The sequence below is a fragment of the Phyllobates terribilis genome, unplaced genomic scaffold (assembly GCF_046119375.1).
Source record: "Phyllobates terribilis strain yellow unplaced genomic scaffold, ASM4611937v1 Scaffold_2__4_contigs__length_985480577, whole genome shotgun sequence".
Lineage (NCBI taxonomy): Eukaryota > Metazoa > Chordata > Amphibia > Anura > Dendrobatidae > Phyllobates > Phyllobates terribilis.
The window spans coordinates 614,492,571-614,511,699 of record NW_027362762.1 but is presented as its reverse complement, the minus strand read 5'-3'; the positions used below and the strand labels follow the sequence as shown (position 1 = coordinate 614,511,699).

General features: G+C 42.0%; 1 protein-coding gene across 5 annotated transcripts in view; it reads right to left on the bottom strand.

The window, feature by feature from the left end:
• Positions 1-19,129, bottom strand: part of ANKS1A (ankyrin repeat and sterile alpha motif domain containing 1A) — a 260,678-nt gene that overhangs the window by 216,738 nt on the left and 24,811 nt on the right. For all 5 annotated transcript variants that reach the window (XM_073666518.1, XM_073666520.1, XM_073666519.1 and 2 more), the window contains exons 2-3: positions 16,768-16,848; positions 12,064-12,220 (exon numbers count right to left, since the gene is read on the bottom strand). In XM_073666518.1, the coding sequence (XP_073522619.1) occupies positions 12,064-12,220; positions 16,768-16,848 (238 nt within the window). The remainder of the gene's footprint in view (positions 1-12,063; positions 12,221-16,767; positions 16,849-19,129) is intronic.

Sequence of the window (19,129 nt, the reverse complement as noted above, 5' to 3'; positions counted from 1 at the left end):
GAGGGGCAGGAGAAAACGCGCGCTCAGAGCGCTTCCTGCCCGCGAAAGACCGGGAAGGCGCGAAGCCACGCCCCCCGCCGGCTTCAAAAAAAGCGCGCGCGACTCCTCCGCTCTCCGCTCCTGCCCCGCAGGCATCCACCTGCGGACAAAAAAACACAAGTCACCACCTGAATACATGTAGCAGCGGCTGCCGCAGCAGCCGCTGAAGCACTCAAAACACATTAACATGCTGAGTACTCACCCAGCTGAGCGCCACAGGGACCCCCAGGGATTTGTGGCGCTGTGCCCAAGCTTCCCCCCAGGGCGGAGAACGCAGTGACCCCAGATGCGCGGTTTGCGTCCCCGCCAGGGAAGCATCCCTCATCCCCCGGGGCCGGCAGGGTTTTGCAGGGGCCTCTCTCAAAGGGTAATGCAGATCCGCCAAGGGAGGGGTGGGGGTCCAGCAGCGCTGAGACCCCTGAGACCTCAAGACCACGGGAGTCCAAGTCTCTGTCCGATAAAAATAAAAAAATTTTCTGAGGAGCTGCTTCCAGCAGCGACCATCCTCTGTGACCTCAAATTTTAGACTGGAGAGCTGGAGTAGGAGGAGCCCAAGCTGGAGGGGCCGGACAACACTCTTTTTTTAATCTGAGGTGTTCTATCCTATGTGGGCTCCGCCTACCCACTAGTAATGACTGTGTCTCCCTTCCTTCCATCTGCTGCTGAAATGTTACTTTAGACCCAATTTTTTTTTACTTTCAGAAGAGTAACAGAAGAAAATGGACCCCAAAATTTGTAGTGCAACTTTTCCTGAGCACACCGATACCTAATATGTGGGGGAAAACCACTATTTGGGTGCACAACAGGGCTTGGAAAGGAAAGAACGACATTTGACTTTTTGAATGTAAAGTGTGCTGGCATAATTAACGGATGCCATGTCGTATTTGGAGGGCAGCTGATGTGCCTAAACAGTGGAAACCCCCCACAAGTGACACTATTTTGGAAACTAGACCCCTCCGGGAACTTATCTAGATGTGTGGTGAGCACCCTTAACCCCCAGGTGCTTCACAGAAGCTTATAACATTAAGCCATAAAAATAAAATGTTCACATTTTTCCCCACAAAATTTTTTTTTCAGCCCCCAATTTTGCATTTCATAAGAGTAACAGTAGAAATTGTCCCATACCATTTGTTGTGCAATTTCTCCTGAGTACGCAGATACCCAATATGTGGAGGAAGACTACTCTTTGGGCGCACAGAAGGGCTTAGAAGGGAAGGAGCGCCATTTGACTTTTTGGCTGTGTGCCCACAACGCGTTTTTTAAGCGTTTCCGCAGCGGCAAAAACGCTTCAAAAACGCATGGTAGAAGGCCTGCCATGTTCCCCAATGATAATCCGCATGTGCTGTGCACATGCTGCGGAAATTTCCGCTGCGGATTATCATTGCGGAAAAATCCGCAACACTACCAATTATTTTGCGGAAGCGCTGCGTTTTCGACCGCCATTAACTTGCATTAGAACGCATGGATTCCGCTTCACTAGATAAGCACATGCGGAATATATGCGTTCCAATGTGCGGATGGTACCCAGGTGTGGAGAGGAGACTCTCCGCTGGACCCGGGTACCATAGAACCTGTAAAAAAAGAATAAAATAAAAAATAAAGATTATACTTACCTTCTGACGGCCCCCGCTGCACTCGTCCCTTCATGCCGGCAGCTAGCAATGGACTGAAGGACCCGCGCTGATGTCATAGTCATGTGACAGGTCATGTGACGTGGACGTTGGCATTTCCTTCAGTGTACCACTGCTGGCAGCCAGGACGGAGGGAATCAAGACACCGGGGGCCATCGGAAGGTAAGTATAGATTTATTTTTTTATTTTTTACCATTCTTTCGGTCACAGTATATAAAGCCATGCCGGTTACATGGGTTTATATAGTGTGACTAAGTTGTCAAGCACTTTTCAAGTGATGCTAAAATCGCTTGGAAAGCGCTTGACAACCACATGCGGAAATGCAAGTGAAGAACGCTTCACATCCGCATGTCCCTGGCAGGAAAAACGCATGTGCAATCCGCATGTACAATCCGCATGTACAATCCGCATGTACAATCCGCATGTACAATCCGCATGCGTTTTTTTCTGCGAGGGAGATGCAGAAACGCTCAGAAAAAAATCCGGAACATTTCTGTATCGTGGGTACATAGCCTTTGAATGTAAAATTTGCTGGAATAATTAGCGAACGCCATGTTGCGTTTGGGGAGCCCCTAATGTGCCTAAATAGTGGAAACCCCCCACAAGTGACACCATTTTGGAAACTAGACCCCTCAGGGAACTTATCTAGATGGGTGATGAGCACTTTGAACCCCCAAGTGCTTCACAGAAGTTTATAACATTGAGCCGTGAAAATAAAATAAAAAAATTTCCCGCAAGAGAAGAATCCCCCCTCAAGTGACCCCATTTTGGAAATTATATCCCTTTGTGAATTTAACTACGGGTGTAGTGACGATTTTGACTCCATTGGTGTTTTCCAGAAACAAGCAGCAGTGGATGCTGCTGAGTGAAAATTGCAAACTGCTGTTGTAGTGACCAGTACGTTATGCCCAGCTCGTTCTTCTGGTGACATGCACCCATAAATTAGGCAGGCTCTCATTGCTACAGGAATGCCAATCATGTGGACGTTAACTGTGGTTTAGACACACACTGGAGCTCAGAATGGAGGGGGACATTTGGATTTGGGAGCACAGAATTCGCTGGATTTCTTTTGGAGGGCGAGGAGCCATTTAGTTTTTCCAGAGCCTTTGTGCTACCATTAATGTGGATGCCCCTATATTATTGTTAACAGATGACAGACCTGAGCGGGGACTTGCATTTTGTGAATAGAGTTGAAGTTTTTATTGGGAACATTTTACATAACATTTTGGATTACGTTTTTTCCTGCGCTCTACGCTGACCACTTATATCGAGGTTTCCATCTAATTCTCCGAGTGATGTGATTTAGATGAAATCCCCAAGGGATCCATTCACTATAATGAGGCAGCAGAGTTACTCTGCACTCCGTCTGGCCTCTGTTCAGTGTCGTCCTTCTTTTCAGAAGTGCACAGAACTGTGGCCGACGGCACTTTTATGCACGCCCAATAAAAAGACAGACACCATGGGATCACAGGCCAGATGGGGTCCACAGTGCCTCCATCTGACTCATTACAGGGAATCTTCCGTCGGGGGTTCTGTCTGAATTACATATTTCAGAAATGTACATGGAAACCCCGGTGTAATCGCTCAGCGCAGAGTGCAGGATAAATGTGAGCAGAGTCTTACTGCGATATTTGGCAGGCACAAAGAACCATTCAACAGCTGGTTTTATTTTTTACGCCGTTCCTCGTGCAGTATAAGTGATTAGATGACTTTATTCTTCGGGTCGGTGTGATAACAGTGATACCAGATTTATATTGGGTTTTCATGTTTTGCTGCTGTCACACACTAAATGATGCTTTTTATGGTAAAGACAAGTTTTTGCATCGCCCGATTTTGAGAGCTATAATTTTTCCATATTGCTGACGACAGTCATGTGATGGCTTGTTTCTTGCGGGATGAGTTGACGTTGTTATTGGTATAATTTTCGGGTACGTGATATTTTTTGATCGCTTTCTATTTCGTTTTTTGGGAAGCAGAATGAACAAGATCCAGCAATTCAGGAATTGTTTTTTGGGGATTTTTTATGCTGTTCCGCGTGTGGTAAAATTGATAAGGTAGCTTTATTCTTTGGGTCCGTATGTTTACAGCGGTTCCACATTTATATCTTTTTTTATGTTTTGGCACATTTACACACTAAAAACAATTTTTTTGGGGAAAAAATATTATTTTGGCATTGCTTTATTCTGACAGCTGTAACTCTTATTTTTCTACTGACGGAGCTGTATGGCAGTTTGTTTCTTGCAGGACAAGATGACATTTATTTACAGGCGTCTTTTTTTATCGCGTTTTATTCCACGTTTTGTTTGGCGGCATGATGATAAAGCATCGTTTTTTGCCTGTTTTTAACTTTTTTTTTTTTACGGTGCTCACTGAAGGGGTTAATTAGTGGAACAATTTTACAGGTCAGGTCGTTAGACATGGTGATACCAAATATGTGTACTTTTTTTCCTTTTTCTTTTTATAGATAAATATATTTACTGGATTAATATTTTTTCTTTACTTTGTGATTTTTTTTTTTTAAATATTTTTATAATTTTTATTAAATGTTTTTTTTATTTTTTATTTTTTTTTTTACTTTTTTATATTGTCCCAGGATGAGACATCATTATCAAACTGTCAGATCGTTGATCTGATGCTCTGCAATGCATCTGCACTGCAGAGCATAAGAGCAGCGTCTGACAGTCAGGAAGGAGGCGTCTCAGCTCCTGCTCTCTGAACAGGCGCTGACAGGCCACCTTCCTGCAGGACCCTGAAGGACCCAACCGGCCATCTTGAGACGGGGGTCATCATGGAGACCACCAACACAATGCGATCACATCGCATTGTGTTGATGGGATCACAGAGGGAGCCCACTCCAATGTCGCGGTCACTACTGACAGCGGCATCAGAGGGGTTAAACATCCGCGATCAGCGTAAGCCCACCCGATCACCACGCTGTACATAGTAACAGTCTTCCTTCAACCTTAAAAACTAAGTCTATCTAGTACAACCCATAGCCGAACATGTTGATCCAGAGGAAGGAAAAAAAAAACCCATGTGGTAACACCAAGCTCCACATTGGGGAAAAAAATTCCTTTCTGACTCCACATACGGCAATCAGACTAGTTCCCTGGATCAACGCCCTATCAAGGAATCTAGTATATATAACCTGTAATATTATACTTTTCAAGAAAGGCATCCATGCTTTCTTAAATTTTAGTAGTGAATCACTCATTACAACATCATGCGGCAGAGAGTTCCATAGTCTCACTGCTCTTACAGTAAAGAATCTGCGTCAGTGATTATGATTAAACCTTCTTTCCTCCAGACGTAGAAGATGCCCCCTTGTCCCAGTCTCAGGCCTCAGAGTAAAAAGATCAGTAGAAAGGTCTTTGTACTGTCCCCTCATATACTTGTACATAGTTTTAAGATCACCCCTAAGCCTTCGTTTTTCCAAACTAAATAACCCCAAGTGTAATAACCTGTCTTGGTATTGCAGACACCCCAGTCCTCTAATAACCTTGGTCGCTCTTCTCTGCACCCGCTCTAGTTCATCTATGTCTTTCTTATACACCGGAGACCAGAACTGTACACAGTATTCTAAGTGTGGTCGCACTAGTGACTTGTATAGAGGTAAAATTATGTTCTCCTCATGAGCATCTATGTCTTTTAATGCATCCCATTATTTTATTTGCCTTTGCAGCAGCTGCCTGACACTGGCCACCAAACATGAGCTTGTCATCCACCAATACACCCAGGTCTTTTTCAGTGACAGTTTTGCCCAGTGTTTTACAATTAAGCATATAATTATACATTTTATTTACTCTGCCCAAGTGCATTACCTTACATTTATCCCCATTAAAGTTCATTTGCCATTTATCAGCCCAAGCTTCTAGTTTACATAGATCCTCCTGTAATATAAAATTGTCCTCCTCTGTATTGATTACCCTGCAGAGTTAAGTGTCATCTGCAAATATTGAAATATTACTCTGTATGCCCCCTACAAGGTCATTAATAAATATGTTAAAAAGAAGGGGGCCCAATACTGACCCCTGTGGTACCACACTGTTAACTGAGACCCAGTCTGAATGTTTTCCATTAATAACCACCCTTTGTTTCCTATCACTGAGCCAATTCTTAACCCACATACATATATTTTCCCCTATCCCCATTGTTCTCATTTTATGTATCAACCTTTTGTGTGGAACCGTATCAAAAGCTTTTGAAAAGTCCATATACACAACATCCACTGCATTTCCTTGGTCCAGTCCAGAACTTGCCTCCTCATAAAAGCTGATCAGATTAGTTTGACAGGAATGGTCCCTCGTAAACCCATGTTGATATTGGGTCATGAGGTTATTCTTCTTCAGATACTCTAGTATAGCATCTCTTAGGAAACCCTCCAGGATGTTACCCACCAGTAGAGGTTAAGCTTACTGGCCTATAATTTCCAAGTTCGGTTTTTGTCCCCTTTTTGAATATTGGCACCACATTTTCTATACGCCAGTCGTGTGGTACAGACCCTGTTATTATGGAATCTTTAAAGATTAAAAATAATGGTCTATCTATGATGTTACTTAATTCCTGCAGTACTCGCGGGTGTATCCCATCTGGGCCCGGGGATTTGTCAACTTTAGTGATTTTTAGACGCCGCCGTACTTCCTGTTGGGTTAAGCAAGTGACATTTAATGGAGAATTTTTGTTATCATCACTAATCATGTTTTTTGTCATGCGATTTTCTTGTGTACATACGGTTGAAAAAAAAATCATTTAGCATATTGGCTTTTTCCTCATCCACCATTTCACCCAGACTATTTTTAAGGGGGCCAACACTATCATTTTTTAGTTTTTTTACTATTTATGTAGTTAAAGAATATTTTGGGGTTATTTTTACTTTCTCTGGCAATGAGTCTCTCTGTCTCAATCTTTGCTGCCTTGATTTGTTTTTTTTACAGAATTTATTTAATTTTCTGTATTTACTTAATGCCTCATCACTACCTACTTGCTTTAGTTCTCTAAATGCTTTTTTTGTCACTTATTGCGCCCCTTACAGCTCTATTTAGCCATAGTGGTTTCCTCCTAGTTCTAGCATGTTTATTCCCATAGGGTATATATCTTCTGTTCTCTCTTGCACACATCAGTATTTATATTTGTCCTTATGGATTTTACATGTACTTTAATGTATTTATACCAATAATAAAATCTTTTTTCTAAATTGCATTTTGCTAAAAGCTCCATTTCTGTCTTCTGTTGTTTAGGGTATATATTGTGCACAGGTCCTATTTAGGATGCTAATAAATGTCTCCCATTTGCTTTGTGTAGTTTTATGTCTCAGGATATCGTCCCAGTTTATTACACTAAGATCATCTCTCAACCGTTGGAAATTTGCCTTCCTGAAGTTTAGTGTCCTTGTAACCCCTCTACTACACATCTTATTAAAGGATACATGAAAACTTATTATTTTGTGATCAATATTACCCAAGTGACCGCCATCTCGTATATTTGATATGCGGTCTGGCCTGTTGGCTAATATTAGGTCTAGCAGTGCCCCCCCTTCTTGTTGGGTCCTGAACCAGTTGTGAAAGGTCATTGTCTCTCATAGTTGTCAAAAACCTATTACCTTTGCTTGAACTACGGGTTTCTGTTCCCCAATGTATTTCAGGGTAGTTGAAGTCCCCCATAACAATGACTTCTCCTTGAGTCGCTGCTTCATCTATTTGCTTTATGAGGATATTCTCCGCTGCTTGCATTCTTTTTGGAGGCTTATAACAAACCTCTATCAGTAATTATTTTTTCCCCCTCCCCTTATCTCCACCCACAGGGACTCTACATTTTCATAAGATTCACATATATTCTTCTGCAAGATGGATTTTAAGGATGATTTTACATATAAACACCCCCCTCTCGCCTGTTTGTACGGTCATTTCTGAACAGACTATAGCCCTGTAAATTAACTGCCATGTCTCAGATATACCCACCATGTCATAATTATGTCGTGTAATGTACTGCTTTTTGCGGGAACGCAGCTCCCGCAGAGCAGTACATGTACGGCGCATGTTGGGAAGGGGTTAATATAAGTTTGTTAATAGATGTACGCCAAAATGATGCCACTGACAAATTCAAGTCATCCCGGAAAAAAAAACGTGCTCTAATATGACGGTCGCAAAAAAAATGTAAAAAAATTATGGAATGTGACAATAGAAAAGTAAGAATAAAAAGGTCTGTTATAAAAGGCCAAAACTGGCTGTGACGCCAAGGGGTTAAAGCGGATAGTGTTCAACCAGTTCAAGACTGGGCAGGCCTCCATGGACCATAATGCAATCAAGCCCTCCATTAGCATTCCCTGTCCTGCATCTTGTAGCCTTCAACAGTGTTAATCACCAGAAACTTTGGAATACCATAAAGCAGGGTTCCCCAACTCCAGTCCTCAAGGCCCACCAACAGGTCATGTTTTCAGGATTTCCTTAGTATTACACAGGTGATAATTCCATCACCTGCACAGGCAATAATTCCATCACCTGTGCAATACTAAGGAAATCCTGAAAACATGACCTGTTGGTGGGCCTTGAGGACTGGAGTTGGGGAACACTGCCATAAAGGATATGGGTGTGCCGAACCATCTGATCAGCCTCATTAGGAACCTTTAGATCGACCAAGAAGCAACAGTCCTACCGGAACACTGCAACATGGCATGGTTCAAAGTAGAGCGAGGCGTCAGACAAGACTGCATCCAGTCACCAATTTTCTTCAATTTATATGCAGAAGCTATTTTAACCCCTTAACCCCCGAGAGTGGTTTGCACGTTAATGACCGAGCCAATTTTTACAATTCTGACCACTGTCACTTTATGAGTTAATAACTCTGCAACGCCTCAACGGATCCCACTGATTCTGAGATTGTTTTTTTTCGTGACATATTGTACTTATGATAGTGGTAAAATTTCTTCAATATGACTAGAGTGTGAAAAAAATCGGAAATTTGGCTGAAATTTTAAAAAATTTGCCATTTTCAAAATTTGAATTTTCATGTACTTAAATCAGAGAGATATGTCACACAAAATAGTTAATAAATAACATTTCCCACATGCCTACTTTACATCAGCACAATTTTGGAAACAATTTTTTTTTCGTTAGGAAGTTAAGGGTTAAAAGTTTACCAGCGATTTCTCATTTTTCCAACAAAATTTACAAAACCTTTTTCTTTTTTTTTTTTTTTTTTTTTTTTTTAGGGACCACATCATCATTGAAGTAATTTTTGTGGGGTCTTTATAACAGAAAATACCCAAAAGTGACACCATTCTAAAAACTGCACCCCTTAAGGTGCTCAAAACCGCATTCAAGAACTTTATTAACCCTTCAGGTGCTTTCACAGGAATTTTTGGAATGTGGAAGGTAAAAATAAACATTTAACTATTTTCACAAAAATGTTACTTTAGACACCAATTTTTTTATTTTCGCAGGGGTATCAGGAAAAAAATGGACCACAAAATTTGTTGTGCAATTCATCCTGAGGACACCGATACCCCATATGTGGGGGAAAACCACTGTTTGGGCGCACGGCAGGGTTCGGAAGGGAAGGAGCACTATTTGACTTTTTGAATGTAAAATTTGCTTGAATAATTAGCGGACGCCATGTTGCGTTTGGGGAGCCCCTGATGTGCCTAAACAGTGGAAACCCCCCACAAGTGACACCATTTTGGAAACTACACCCCTTAGGGAACTTATCTAGGTGTGTGTTGAGAACCTTGAACCCCCAGGTGCTTCACATTTTTCCAAAAAAAATGTTTTTCAGCCTCCAATTTTGCATTTTCATAAGGATAACCGGAGAAATTGCACCATGCAAGTTGTTGTGCAATTTCTCCTGAGTAAGCCGATACCTAATATGTGGGGGAAAACCACTGTTTTGGCACATGGCAGGGAACGGAAGGGAAGAAGGGCTATTTGACTTTCTGAATATAAAATTTGCTTGAATAATTAAGGGGCGCCATTTTGCGTTTGGAGAGCCCCTGATGTGCCTAAACAGTGGATACCCCCCACAAGTGACACCATTTTGGAAACGACACCCCTCAGGGATTTTATCAAGGGGTATAGTGAACATTTTGAGCCAGAGGTAAGACACAGAATTTGATAACATTAGGTCATCATATTCAATAAGTTGTCATTAGTCTTGAGCGCAAGTGCTCGCTAATTGAGTTTGCATCGGGTACTCGGGTATGCACCATGTATCACAGGTGCTCGAGTGACATGCTCGAGTCCCCGCCTGCATGTTTCACGGTTGTTAGACACTCAAAAAAAAAACATGTGGGGATCGCTCATGCATGGCAGGCAATCCCCGCAAGTTTTTTTTGGCTGTATAACAGCTGCAAAACATATGGGACGGAGACTCGAGCATGTCGCTCGAGCACCCGGGATACTCGGTGCATACCCGAGCACCCGATGCAAACTCAAATAGTAAAACACTTGTGCTCAACACTAGTCGCCATATCATCATTTTTTCCTCTACTTTTGAATAAATCCCAACCCTAGCACAACCCCAACTCTAACCCAACCCTAGAGTTTATTTTTAACGCCGGTCCTTGTGTGGTATAAGTGATTAAACGACTTTATTCTTCGGGACGGTGCGATTACAGCGATACCAGATTCATATTGGGTTTTTATGATTGACAGCTGTCACACACTAAAAAAAATTTTTTTTGCAAAGACTAGTTTTTGCATCACCATATTTTGAGAGACATAATTTTTCCACTGCCCTCATCATTGTCCCCTGCCGATACTGCAATCAAAGCGAGCAAGGAACAACATTGAGTGTAATATTCTGCTCCTGCTGTATCCTGATGTAAAAATAATAAAATAAAAACAATCCTTATACTCACCCGAAGATGTCTCCCCACTGTAACCCATCTGACTGCTCATGCCGAGAAGCTGGGGACAATGACTCGCTGCAGCGAGCGGGCCCCGGAGCCGAGCTCAGTGAGAGGTGTCCTGTCCCTCATTGAGCTCAGCGCAGCACTGGGCCTCGCTCAGTGGAGCGAGTCATTCTCTCCAGCCCCTCTGCGTGAACGGTCAAGTGGATTACAGCGGGGGACAGGTGAGTATAAAGGATTTTTTTTATTTTAGTCTTATTTTTACACCAGGACACAGCAGGAGTAGAATACTACTCTCATTATGGTCCCTTGATCGCGCTGATAGTAATGCAAGCAGGGGACAATGATGAGGGCAGCATTCAGCACCCGGTGCTTGGGAAAAGTGCTAACCGTACACAGATTCCCAGGCGCCAGTACGTGTCACACTGATGACACATGAATGTCATCAGTGTGTCATCAGTATGGGACATTTTGCGGCCCATGCAGCACGAAAAAAGTAGACGTCAACGTGGCACGCGGTCCATGGAAACACACTGACATGTGCACAGACCCAATTATTTGAATGGGTGTGTATGTGTCTCCGGTATGTGTGGAAACTGTCACCACACGTGCGGGACACACTGACGTGTCAAAGTGGCCTAACTCTGCTGTCTCATAGTGAATGGATCCTTCGGGGTTTATCTGAATTACGTAGGAGCTGTGTATATGGGGTCTGCATACTATTGTAGAAAAATCTGCGCTTCAGGAGGCAAACAGTGCTCCGTCCCTCCTGAGTCTCGCCGTGTGGCTAAGCAGTACTGTATGAGGGATTTCTACATTCAGCAAAAATTGTGTGACAAATTTTGGTGCCATTTTTACCCATTTCCCAGTGTGAAAATGTAAAATCTGAGGCTGAAACAAAACTTTAAAAAAAAAACTAAAAAAAAAAACTGGTAAAAATGTAACTATTCTTTCTTCACCGCCCAATGGTGTAAAATTCTGAGGCATATGTGGTGTCAATATGCTCACTGCACCCCTAGATTAATTCATTTCAGAAGTATAGTTTGTAAAATGGGGTCACTTATGGGGAGGGGTCTGCTGTTCTGGCACTTCATGGGCTCTGCCAATGTGACCTGGCACTGTCAAACAAGTCCAGCAAAATATGAACTCCAATATGGCGCTTCTTCCCTTCTGAGCTTTTTAACTGTGTCTCAAAAGTAGTTTTCAACCACATATGGGAGATCTACGTGCTCAGGAGAAATTGCACAACAACTTTTGTGGTACAATTTCTCCTGTTACCCTTGTAAAAATAAAAAAATTGGGGCTAAAAGATCATTTTTGTGGAAAGAGTGATTTTTTTTTATTTTCACGGCTCTACTTTATAAACTTCTGTGGAGCACCTGGGGGCTCAAGGTGCTCACCACACCTAGATAAGTTCCCTGAGGGGTCTAGTTTCCAAAATGGGGTCACCTTTCATTTATGATTTCGAATACAGACTGTTACTTGTGCTCTGCTTTACTATCAATAAAACATTGTTTGACCATAAAAGGTAAATTAATTATTTTTATATACCTGTTCATTAACTTTAGCAAGTGAAGGTCCATGATGAATTAGTAGACGTACAATGTGGGCATCTCCTTTCCACGCAGCTAGATGCAATGGAAAACATCCTTTACAATCTGCAATGTTGGTGACAGCTTCATTTCTTAATAGAACTTCTACCACTTCCCTGAAGGAATACAGAGACAAATAATCAGTCTACATGCAGCAAAATGAATATAATGGCAATTTGATCTAGCAATAAAGGGGAAATGTCACTATGAGAATGCAGACCAATGTGCACAATGTTATAGAGCAGGGCAGCTAAACAGAAAACAGATTGACATATAGTTTTGTAAGAAAAGATCCAGTATATCTTGCGTTTTAATCATTAAAATCTCTGCCCTTTCTTAGATTTACAATTCAATGGGCGGTCCTATCACTGATTAACAGGTGTCTTTGCATAAGTTTTCATAGATATACTTGTCAATCACTGATCACTGGATTGAAAATCCCAGAAAGAGAAGAGGGTTAAATGATGAAGAAACACATTAAGACTGAATCTTTTCTAACAAAACTATTTATCAATCTGCTCTGCTCTATAACATACTGCCTGCAGATTGGTCTGCATTTTCATGGTGACAGGTTACCCTTATGCCATCTAAGAACAGAGAATAGTGCATCACATGACAAGGTAGTAAATGGCAATATTTTTGCAGTACATCTAGATATCCCGGACACTTCTTGCCTGCTTTACAATCAAGAGATACAATCAAACTTACTAACAACTTGCACAGGCTGAAACATTTGGACTCATGCAAAATCTCAAAATGCTCGCTGATTAAAGGGATTGTCAGGATAAATAAATATAAATATGATAGAGGATATATATATATATATATATATATATCTCCTCTATCTCTATCTATTTCACGTAGAGCATAGGCCCAGGAAGTTACACGGGAACGCTGATGCCCTTTGTAGAATTCCCTGTCTGGTACTGGAAGGTGCCCAAACCCCCAGCTTTGGGCAGAGAGGGGGAATATGTGACAGAGTCACTGGTATGATTTATGAGGGGAGGTATGTGTCACAGGTTGCTAGCCTGTGTGAACTGAAACCACAAAACTTTCTGCCAGCATGTTATATGCTGGAGGGTTAATTTCCTTAAAGGGCATGGTTTTAGGGGAATGACATTGAGATGGGAGGGACGTCATTCCCCATACCGCCACCTCAGGGTGTGGCTGAGCAACATTTAAAATGTTCAGTCCTGTTTTTTTTTCTGTGTTGTGTTTGGAGAGGCAAGGTCTCCAGACTGGACAGCCATAGCTCAGGAGGGAGCTGAATGCTGGACATAACCTGTGTGGGTGAACAGCACACACTTATATGGACTCTGCTACAGTTTATCTTTTGTTTTGTTGGTTTGCCAAGTAAGGCTGTGTTTATTTTGCTGAAGTGCAGAGCTTTATGCTGTTTAACCCCTTTGCAACCCATGACGTCTTAGTACGCACAATTTGTATCCCCCCGTTCAGTGAGGGCTGCTGCACTGAGCCCGCACTGAACCGAGCACATGTCAGCTGATTCTTACAGCTGACATGTGCCCGCAACAGCCACGGGTGGAATCGCGATCCACCCGCGGCTGTTAACATGTTAAATGCCGCTGTCAATCTCCGACAGCGGCATTTAACGCGCACTTCCGGGTAGCGCGTCATAAGCCCCGCCCATCGGCGATCCCGTCACGTGATCGCGGGTCACCGATGGGTGGGCATGACAACCCAGGGTCTGCAGCAGACGCCTGTGGTTGTCATGAGCTGGTCGCTATGAGCGCCACCTAGTGGTCGGCGCTCATAGCACAGGACCAATTCTGCTATATGCAGGGGATCTGCTGATCCCCTGTATGTAGCAGAGGCGATTGGATAGTTGCTGCTTCTAGTCACCTATGGAGACTATTGAAGCAAGCAAAAAGTGAAAAAAAAAAACGTTTTTAAAAATATAAAAAAAATTTAAAAAAATATAAAAGTTTAAAATCACCCCCCTTTCGCACCATTCAAAATAAAATACTTAAAAAAAAACCTACATAGACATATTTGGTATCGCCGCGTTCAGAATCGCCCGATCTATCAATATAAAAAAAGAATTAATCTGAACGGTAAACGGCGTAACGAGAAAAAAAAATTCTAAACGCCAGAATTACGTTTTTTGGTCGCCGCAAAATTGCAATAAAATGCAATAACGGGTGATCAAAACATCGGATCTACCCCAAAATGTTATCAATAAAAACGTCAGCCGGCTCGCAAAAAATAAGCCCTCACCCAGCCACAGATCCCGAAAAATGGAGACGCTACGGGTCTTAGAAAATGGCGCTTTTTTTTTTTTTTTTTTTTTTTTTTTTTAACAAATTTTGAAAAAAAAATTCACCACTTAAATAAAAAAGAACCTATACATGTTTGGTGTCTATGAACTCGTAATGACCTGGAAAATAATGATGGCAGGTCAGTTTTAGTATGCAGTGAACGTGGTAAAAAAAGTAAATAAAAAACAACTGTGGTATTGCACTTTTTTTGCAATTTTACCGCACTTGGAATTTTTTTCCCGTTTTCCCGTACACGATATGGTAAAACTAGTAATGGCGTTGAAAAGTACAACTCGTCCCGCAAAAAATAAGCCCTCACATGGCCATATTGACCAAAAAATAAAAACGCTATGGCTCTGGAAACAAGGGGAGCAAAAAACGAAAAAGCAAAAACGACAAAACCCAAGGTTGCGAAGGGGTTAATAAAGCCTGCAAAGAAAACCTGGGTTCCTGAGTCTACTTACGGAAGTGGCTGAGCAATGAGTCCTACCACAGTTGATGTGAGAGTGCTGGCAAGATTCCAGGAACATGTGTACCTGCCACAGAGACCGGTGGATGTCCTGGGTGAGAGCCGCCAGCCATCCAGAGTAGTCGGGCAGCATGGAGGAGCTCATTACGCACCTGGTGCAGAGCCAACAACAGATGCACCAGCAGCACTTGCAGAGCCAGCAAAGCATGCAGCAGTGCATGCAGTACCAGGAGACAACCAAACTGTTGCTGCAACAGATCCAGTTGCAGCAAAAGTCACAGCAGCACCAGCAGGAACAACTGCTTTGTAGGCCTCGCTCCATTTTCGGTAAACAGTAGAATGATGTGCTTTACCGAAAAGCTCTATCTTGGACTCGTCTGTCCACAAAACGCTTTTGCAGAAGGATTTTGGCACACTCAAGTACATTTTGGCAAAATGCAGTCTAGATTTTTTATGTCTGTCAGCAGTGGGGTCCTCCTGGGTCTCCTGCCATAGTGTTTACTTTCATTCAAATGTCGACGGATAGTTCATGCTTACACTGATGCTCCCTGAGTCTGTAGGACAGCTTGAATTTCTATGGAACTTAATTGGGGCTGCTTATTCAACATCCGGACTATCCTGCGATATAACATTTCATTAATTTTTCTTTGCTGTCCAGGGAGATTAAATACAGTGCAATGTGCTGTAAACTTCTTGATTATGTTGTGTACTATGGGCAAAGGAACATCAAGATCTCTAGAGATGGACTTGTAACCTTGAGATTGTTGATATTGTTCAACAATTTTGGTTTTCAAGTCCTCAGCCAGATTTCTTCTCCTCTTCTTGTTCTCCATGCTCAGTGTGGCACACAAAGACGCACATTATGCAAATCTGAGTCTACTTCTCCCCTTTTTATCTGGTTTCAGGTGTGATTTTCATATTGCCCACACCTGTTACTTGCCACAGGTGAGCTTCAATGAGCATCACATGCTTGAAACAGTTGTTTACCAACAATTTTGGAATGGTGGCAACAATTTTGTCTGGCCCATTTTTGGGGTTGTGTGTGAAACTATGTCCAATTTGCCTTTTTTCACTATTTTATTGTTGTTCCAATACACACAAAGGAAATAAACATATTTATATCAAAACGTGTAATTGCAATAATTTTCTGTTAGAAATACTTCATTTTCTGGAACAATTTCAAGGGTGCCAACACTTTCGGCCATAACTGTACAACACATAGAAGACATGGTGACTGCTGTTTATACACCACATAGCACACACTGAGACGGTGCATATATCACATAGGATAGATACACAGACCGATATATATATATATATATATACACACACATCACATAGGAGACACTGAGTTTGTAGTATATACACATCACATAGGACACAGACTACTGATTATACATCACATAGGATACATTGAGACTCTGTATAAATCATAGCATACACAGACACTTCTGTATATATCACAGAGGAGCCATTGTAATTGATGTATGTACATAACAGAATACATGGATAATGCTGTATACATTACATAGGATACACTGAGACACTGCTGTATACATCAACTATGAGACATTGAGACTGCAGAAAATATCACAGCAGAAGCTGTGACTGCAGAATACATCACACAAGGGACAGTGCAACTGTTGCATTCATTATAGGAAAAAGAGGGACGGGTGAACCGCGCACGCTACCTGAGCCGACAAAAATCAACCTGGTGCTGGCAATGTCCAGCGTCAGGACATATTCAGTAGTGAACACCGTGTATGCGTGTAGTCTAGGGCAGAATTAAAGGGTTAGTGGCTGGAAAAATGGGGCCAGCAGGCCTTAAATTGCAACCCCCGGGAATCTGCCCATAAATGGCCCATGGGCCAGAGATTTCCCACCCTTGTTTTAGAACATGGAGACATTATGTACTCACTTGTGGCCATTAAGGGCAGCATGATGTAAAGGAGTATATCCTGAGCTGTCAACACAATTCACATTGGGTCCACGCCAGATACTGGGAAAAAAAGAAAAAAAAGAATGTGTTACTATAAATTTAACAAAACAAGGGAATTATATTTTAACATATAAACCGCGATCCAAATTATTATGCAAATGCAATTTTTCTCTGATTTTCCTAAACAGCCGATGCAAATGAGTCAGTACAATGTTCAAATCATCAACCGTTAAGAGTATAAATCACATGTTATTGGACAAATCTCCTAATGATAAAAGTATTTTCTTCAAACTAGAAAAAAATCAAAATGCGCTGTCTCAAATTATTATGCACAACAGAACTGTATAGGTTGTAAAGAACTGAAAATGGTTATTTGTTGAATTAGCAGCATTAAGCGGTCAAATTTACTGAACGCAACAGCCTTTTCAATCAAAAACATCTTTAAGTTACATGTTAACATAGGACCCCTTCTTTGATATCACATTCACAATACTTGCATCTATTGAACTTGTAAGTTTTTGGATAGTTTCTGCTTGAATTTCTAAGAAAAATGGAGCTTATAAACACACTTTGAAAAAAGTATTTAAGCGCGCCGTTTTTCTTATGAAAGTTAGTCTTTTGACTAGTCGATGGGGTGTTCGTTTCCTCAGACTAATCATCCCTGTTTGCATGTAATTAAAGTGCAGATGTACATGAGCCATATTCTGCACTTCCGGTCATGTGCAGTGCACCCGGCTTCAGGGGCGCAATGACGGGCTGAAGAAACCTGCTTTCATGTGTGAGGCTTGCAGAGAGCTGGTGATGATACCTGCTCTTGGAAATCACACCTATAGGGGCTAATAACCTGCACAGAAGAACGACTAGTCTGGGGAAACAAACGCCCCATCGACTAGTCAAAGGACTAATTTTTGTGAGGAAAAACTGTTTATAAATACTTTTTTTTCAGCATGTGTTTAGTTGACTAACAGGATAAAGAGCTGATTGGGCAGTAAATTTACATACAAAAATGCTGGTGGGTTGGAGAGCGTTGGGACCTGACAGGTTCCCTTTGACAATGTGGAACGTCATTCTTAAATATATTTCCTTTAATTGGGCTCACCTGGAAAACTAATGACCTCAGGTGTTTGAGATAGATTTCAGTGATCCAAAGAGCCCTGAGACACAATACCATCCATCAGTTTATTTGGAAAACAAAAAAATTACATTTTTATCACACTTAAAGCGCACCTGTCAGCAGGATTGTGCTTAGTAAACCACATACACTGTCAGGTGGGCGCCGTTATACTGAGTAAAATGATACCTTTGTTAATGAAATCCATCCAGTGGTTCTTTCATAATCTTTATTTTTAGTTCTGGCATAATGATATGCTCGTGCTCTGGGGCGGGACTTTAGGGAGGGGCTATAACTGGTGCTCTCATTATGTATGCCTATCTCTGGCCTCTGACAGGTCACTGTGCTTTCAGTGACCTGCCTACTATTTTAAACCCTTAACAACCTTAGGATTTTCTGTTTTTTTTTGCATTTTCGTTTTTTGCTCCCCTTCTTCCCAGAGCCATAGCCTTTTTATTCTCCTGTCAATATGGATATGTAAGGGCTTATTTTTTGCGGGACAAGTTGTACTTTTAAATGTCATCACTGGTTTTATCATATCATGTACGGGAAAAAAAATTAAGTGCGGTGAAATTGCAAAAAAAAAAAATGCAATTCCACAGTTTGTTTTTCTTTTCTTTACCACATTCACTGAATGGTAAAACTGACCTGCCATTATTATTCTCCAGCCTATTACGAGTTTGTAGACACCAAACACGTATAGGTTTTTTTTTTTATTTAAGTGGTTAAAAAAAAAAAAAATGGCTCCGTTTTCCGAGACCTGTCTCCATTTTTCAGGATCTGGGACCGGGTGAGGGTTTATTTTTTGCAAGTCGAGCTGACGTTTTTATTAATACAGTTTTGGGGTAGATCCGATGTTTTGATCGCCTGTTATTCCATTTTATGAGCAGATCACTTGTATGCGGCAGAAATGCTCACTTGCTATGAGCGCCGACCACTGTGTGGCGCTCATAGCAATTGAGACATAACAAGCACAGGTGTCTGCTGCAGACCCCGCGTTGTCATGCCCACCCATCAGTGACCCGCAATCATGTGACGGGGTCACCGATGAGCGGGGCTAATGCCGAACTTCTGGCGCGGCGATGTTACACGCCACTGTCAGAGATTGACAGCGACATTTAACTGGTTAACAGCCTTGGGTGGATCGCGATTCCACAAGCAGCTGTTGCAGGCACATGTCAGCTGTATAAACCAGCTGACATGTGCCCGGTTTAGTGCGGGCTCAGCGCC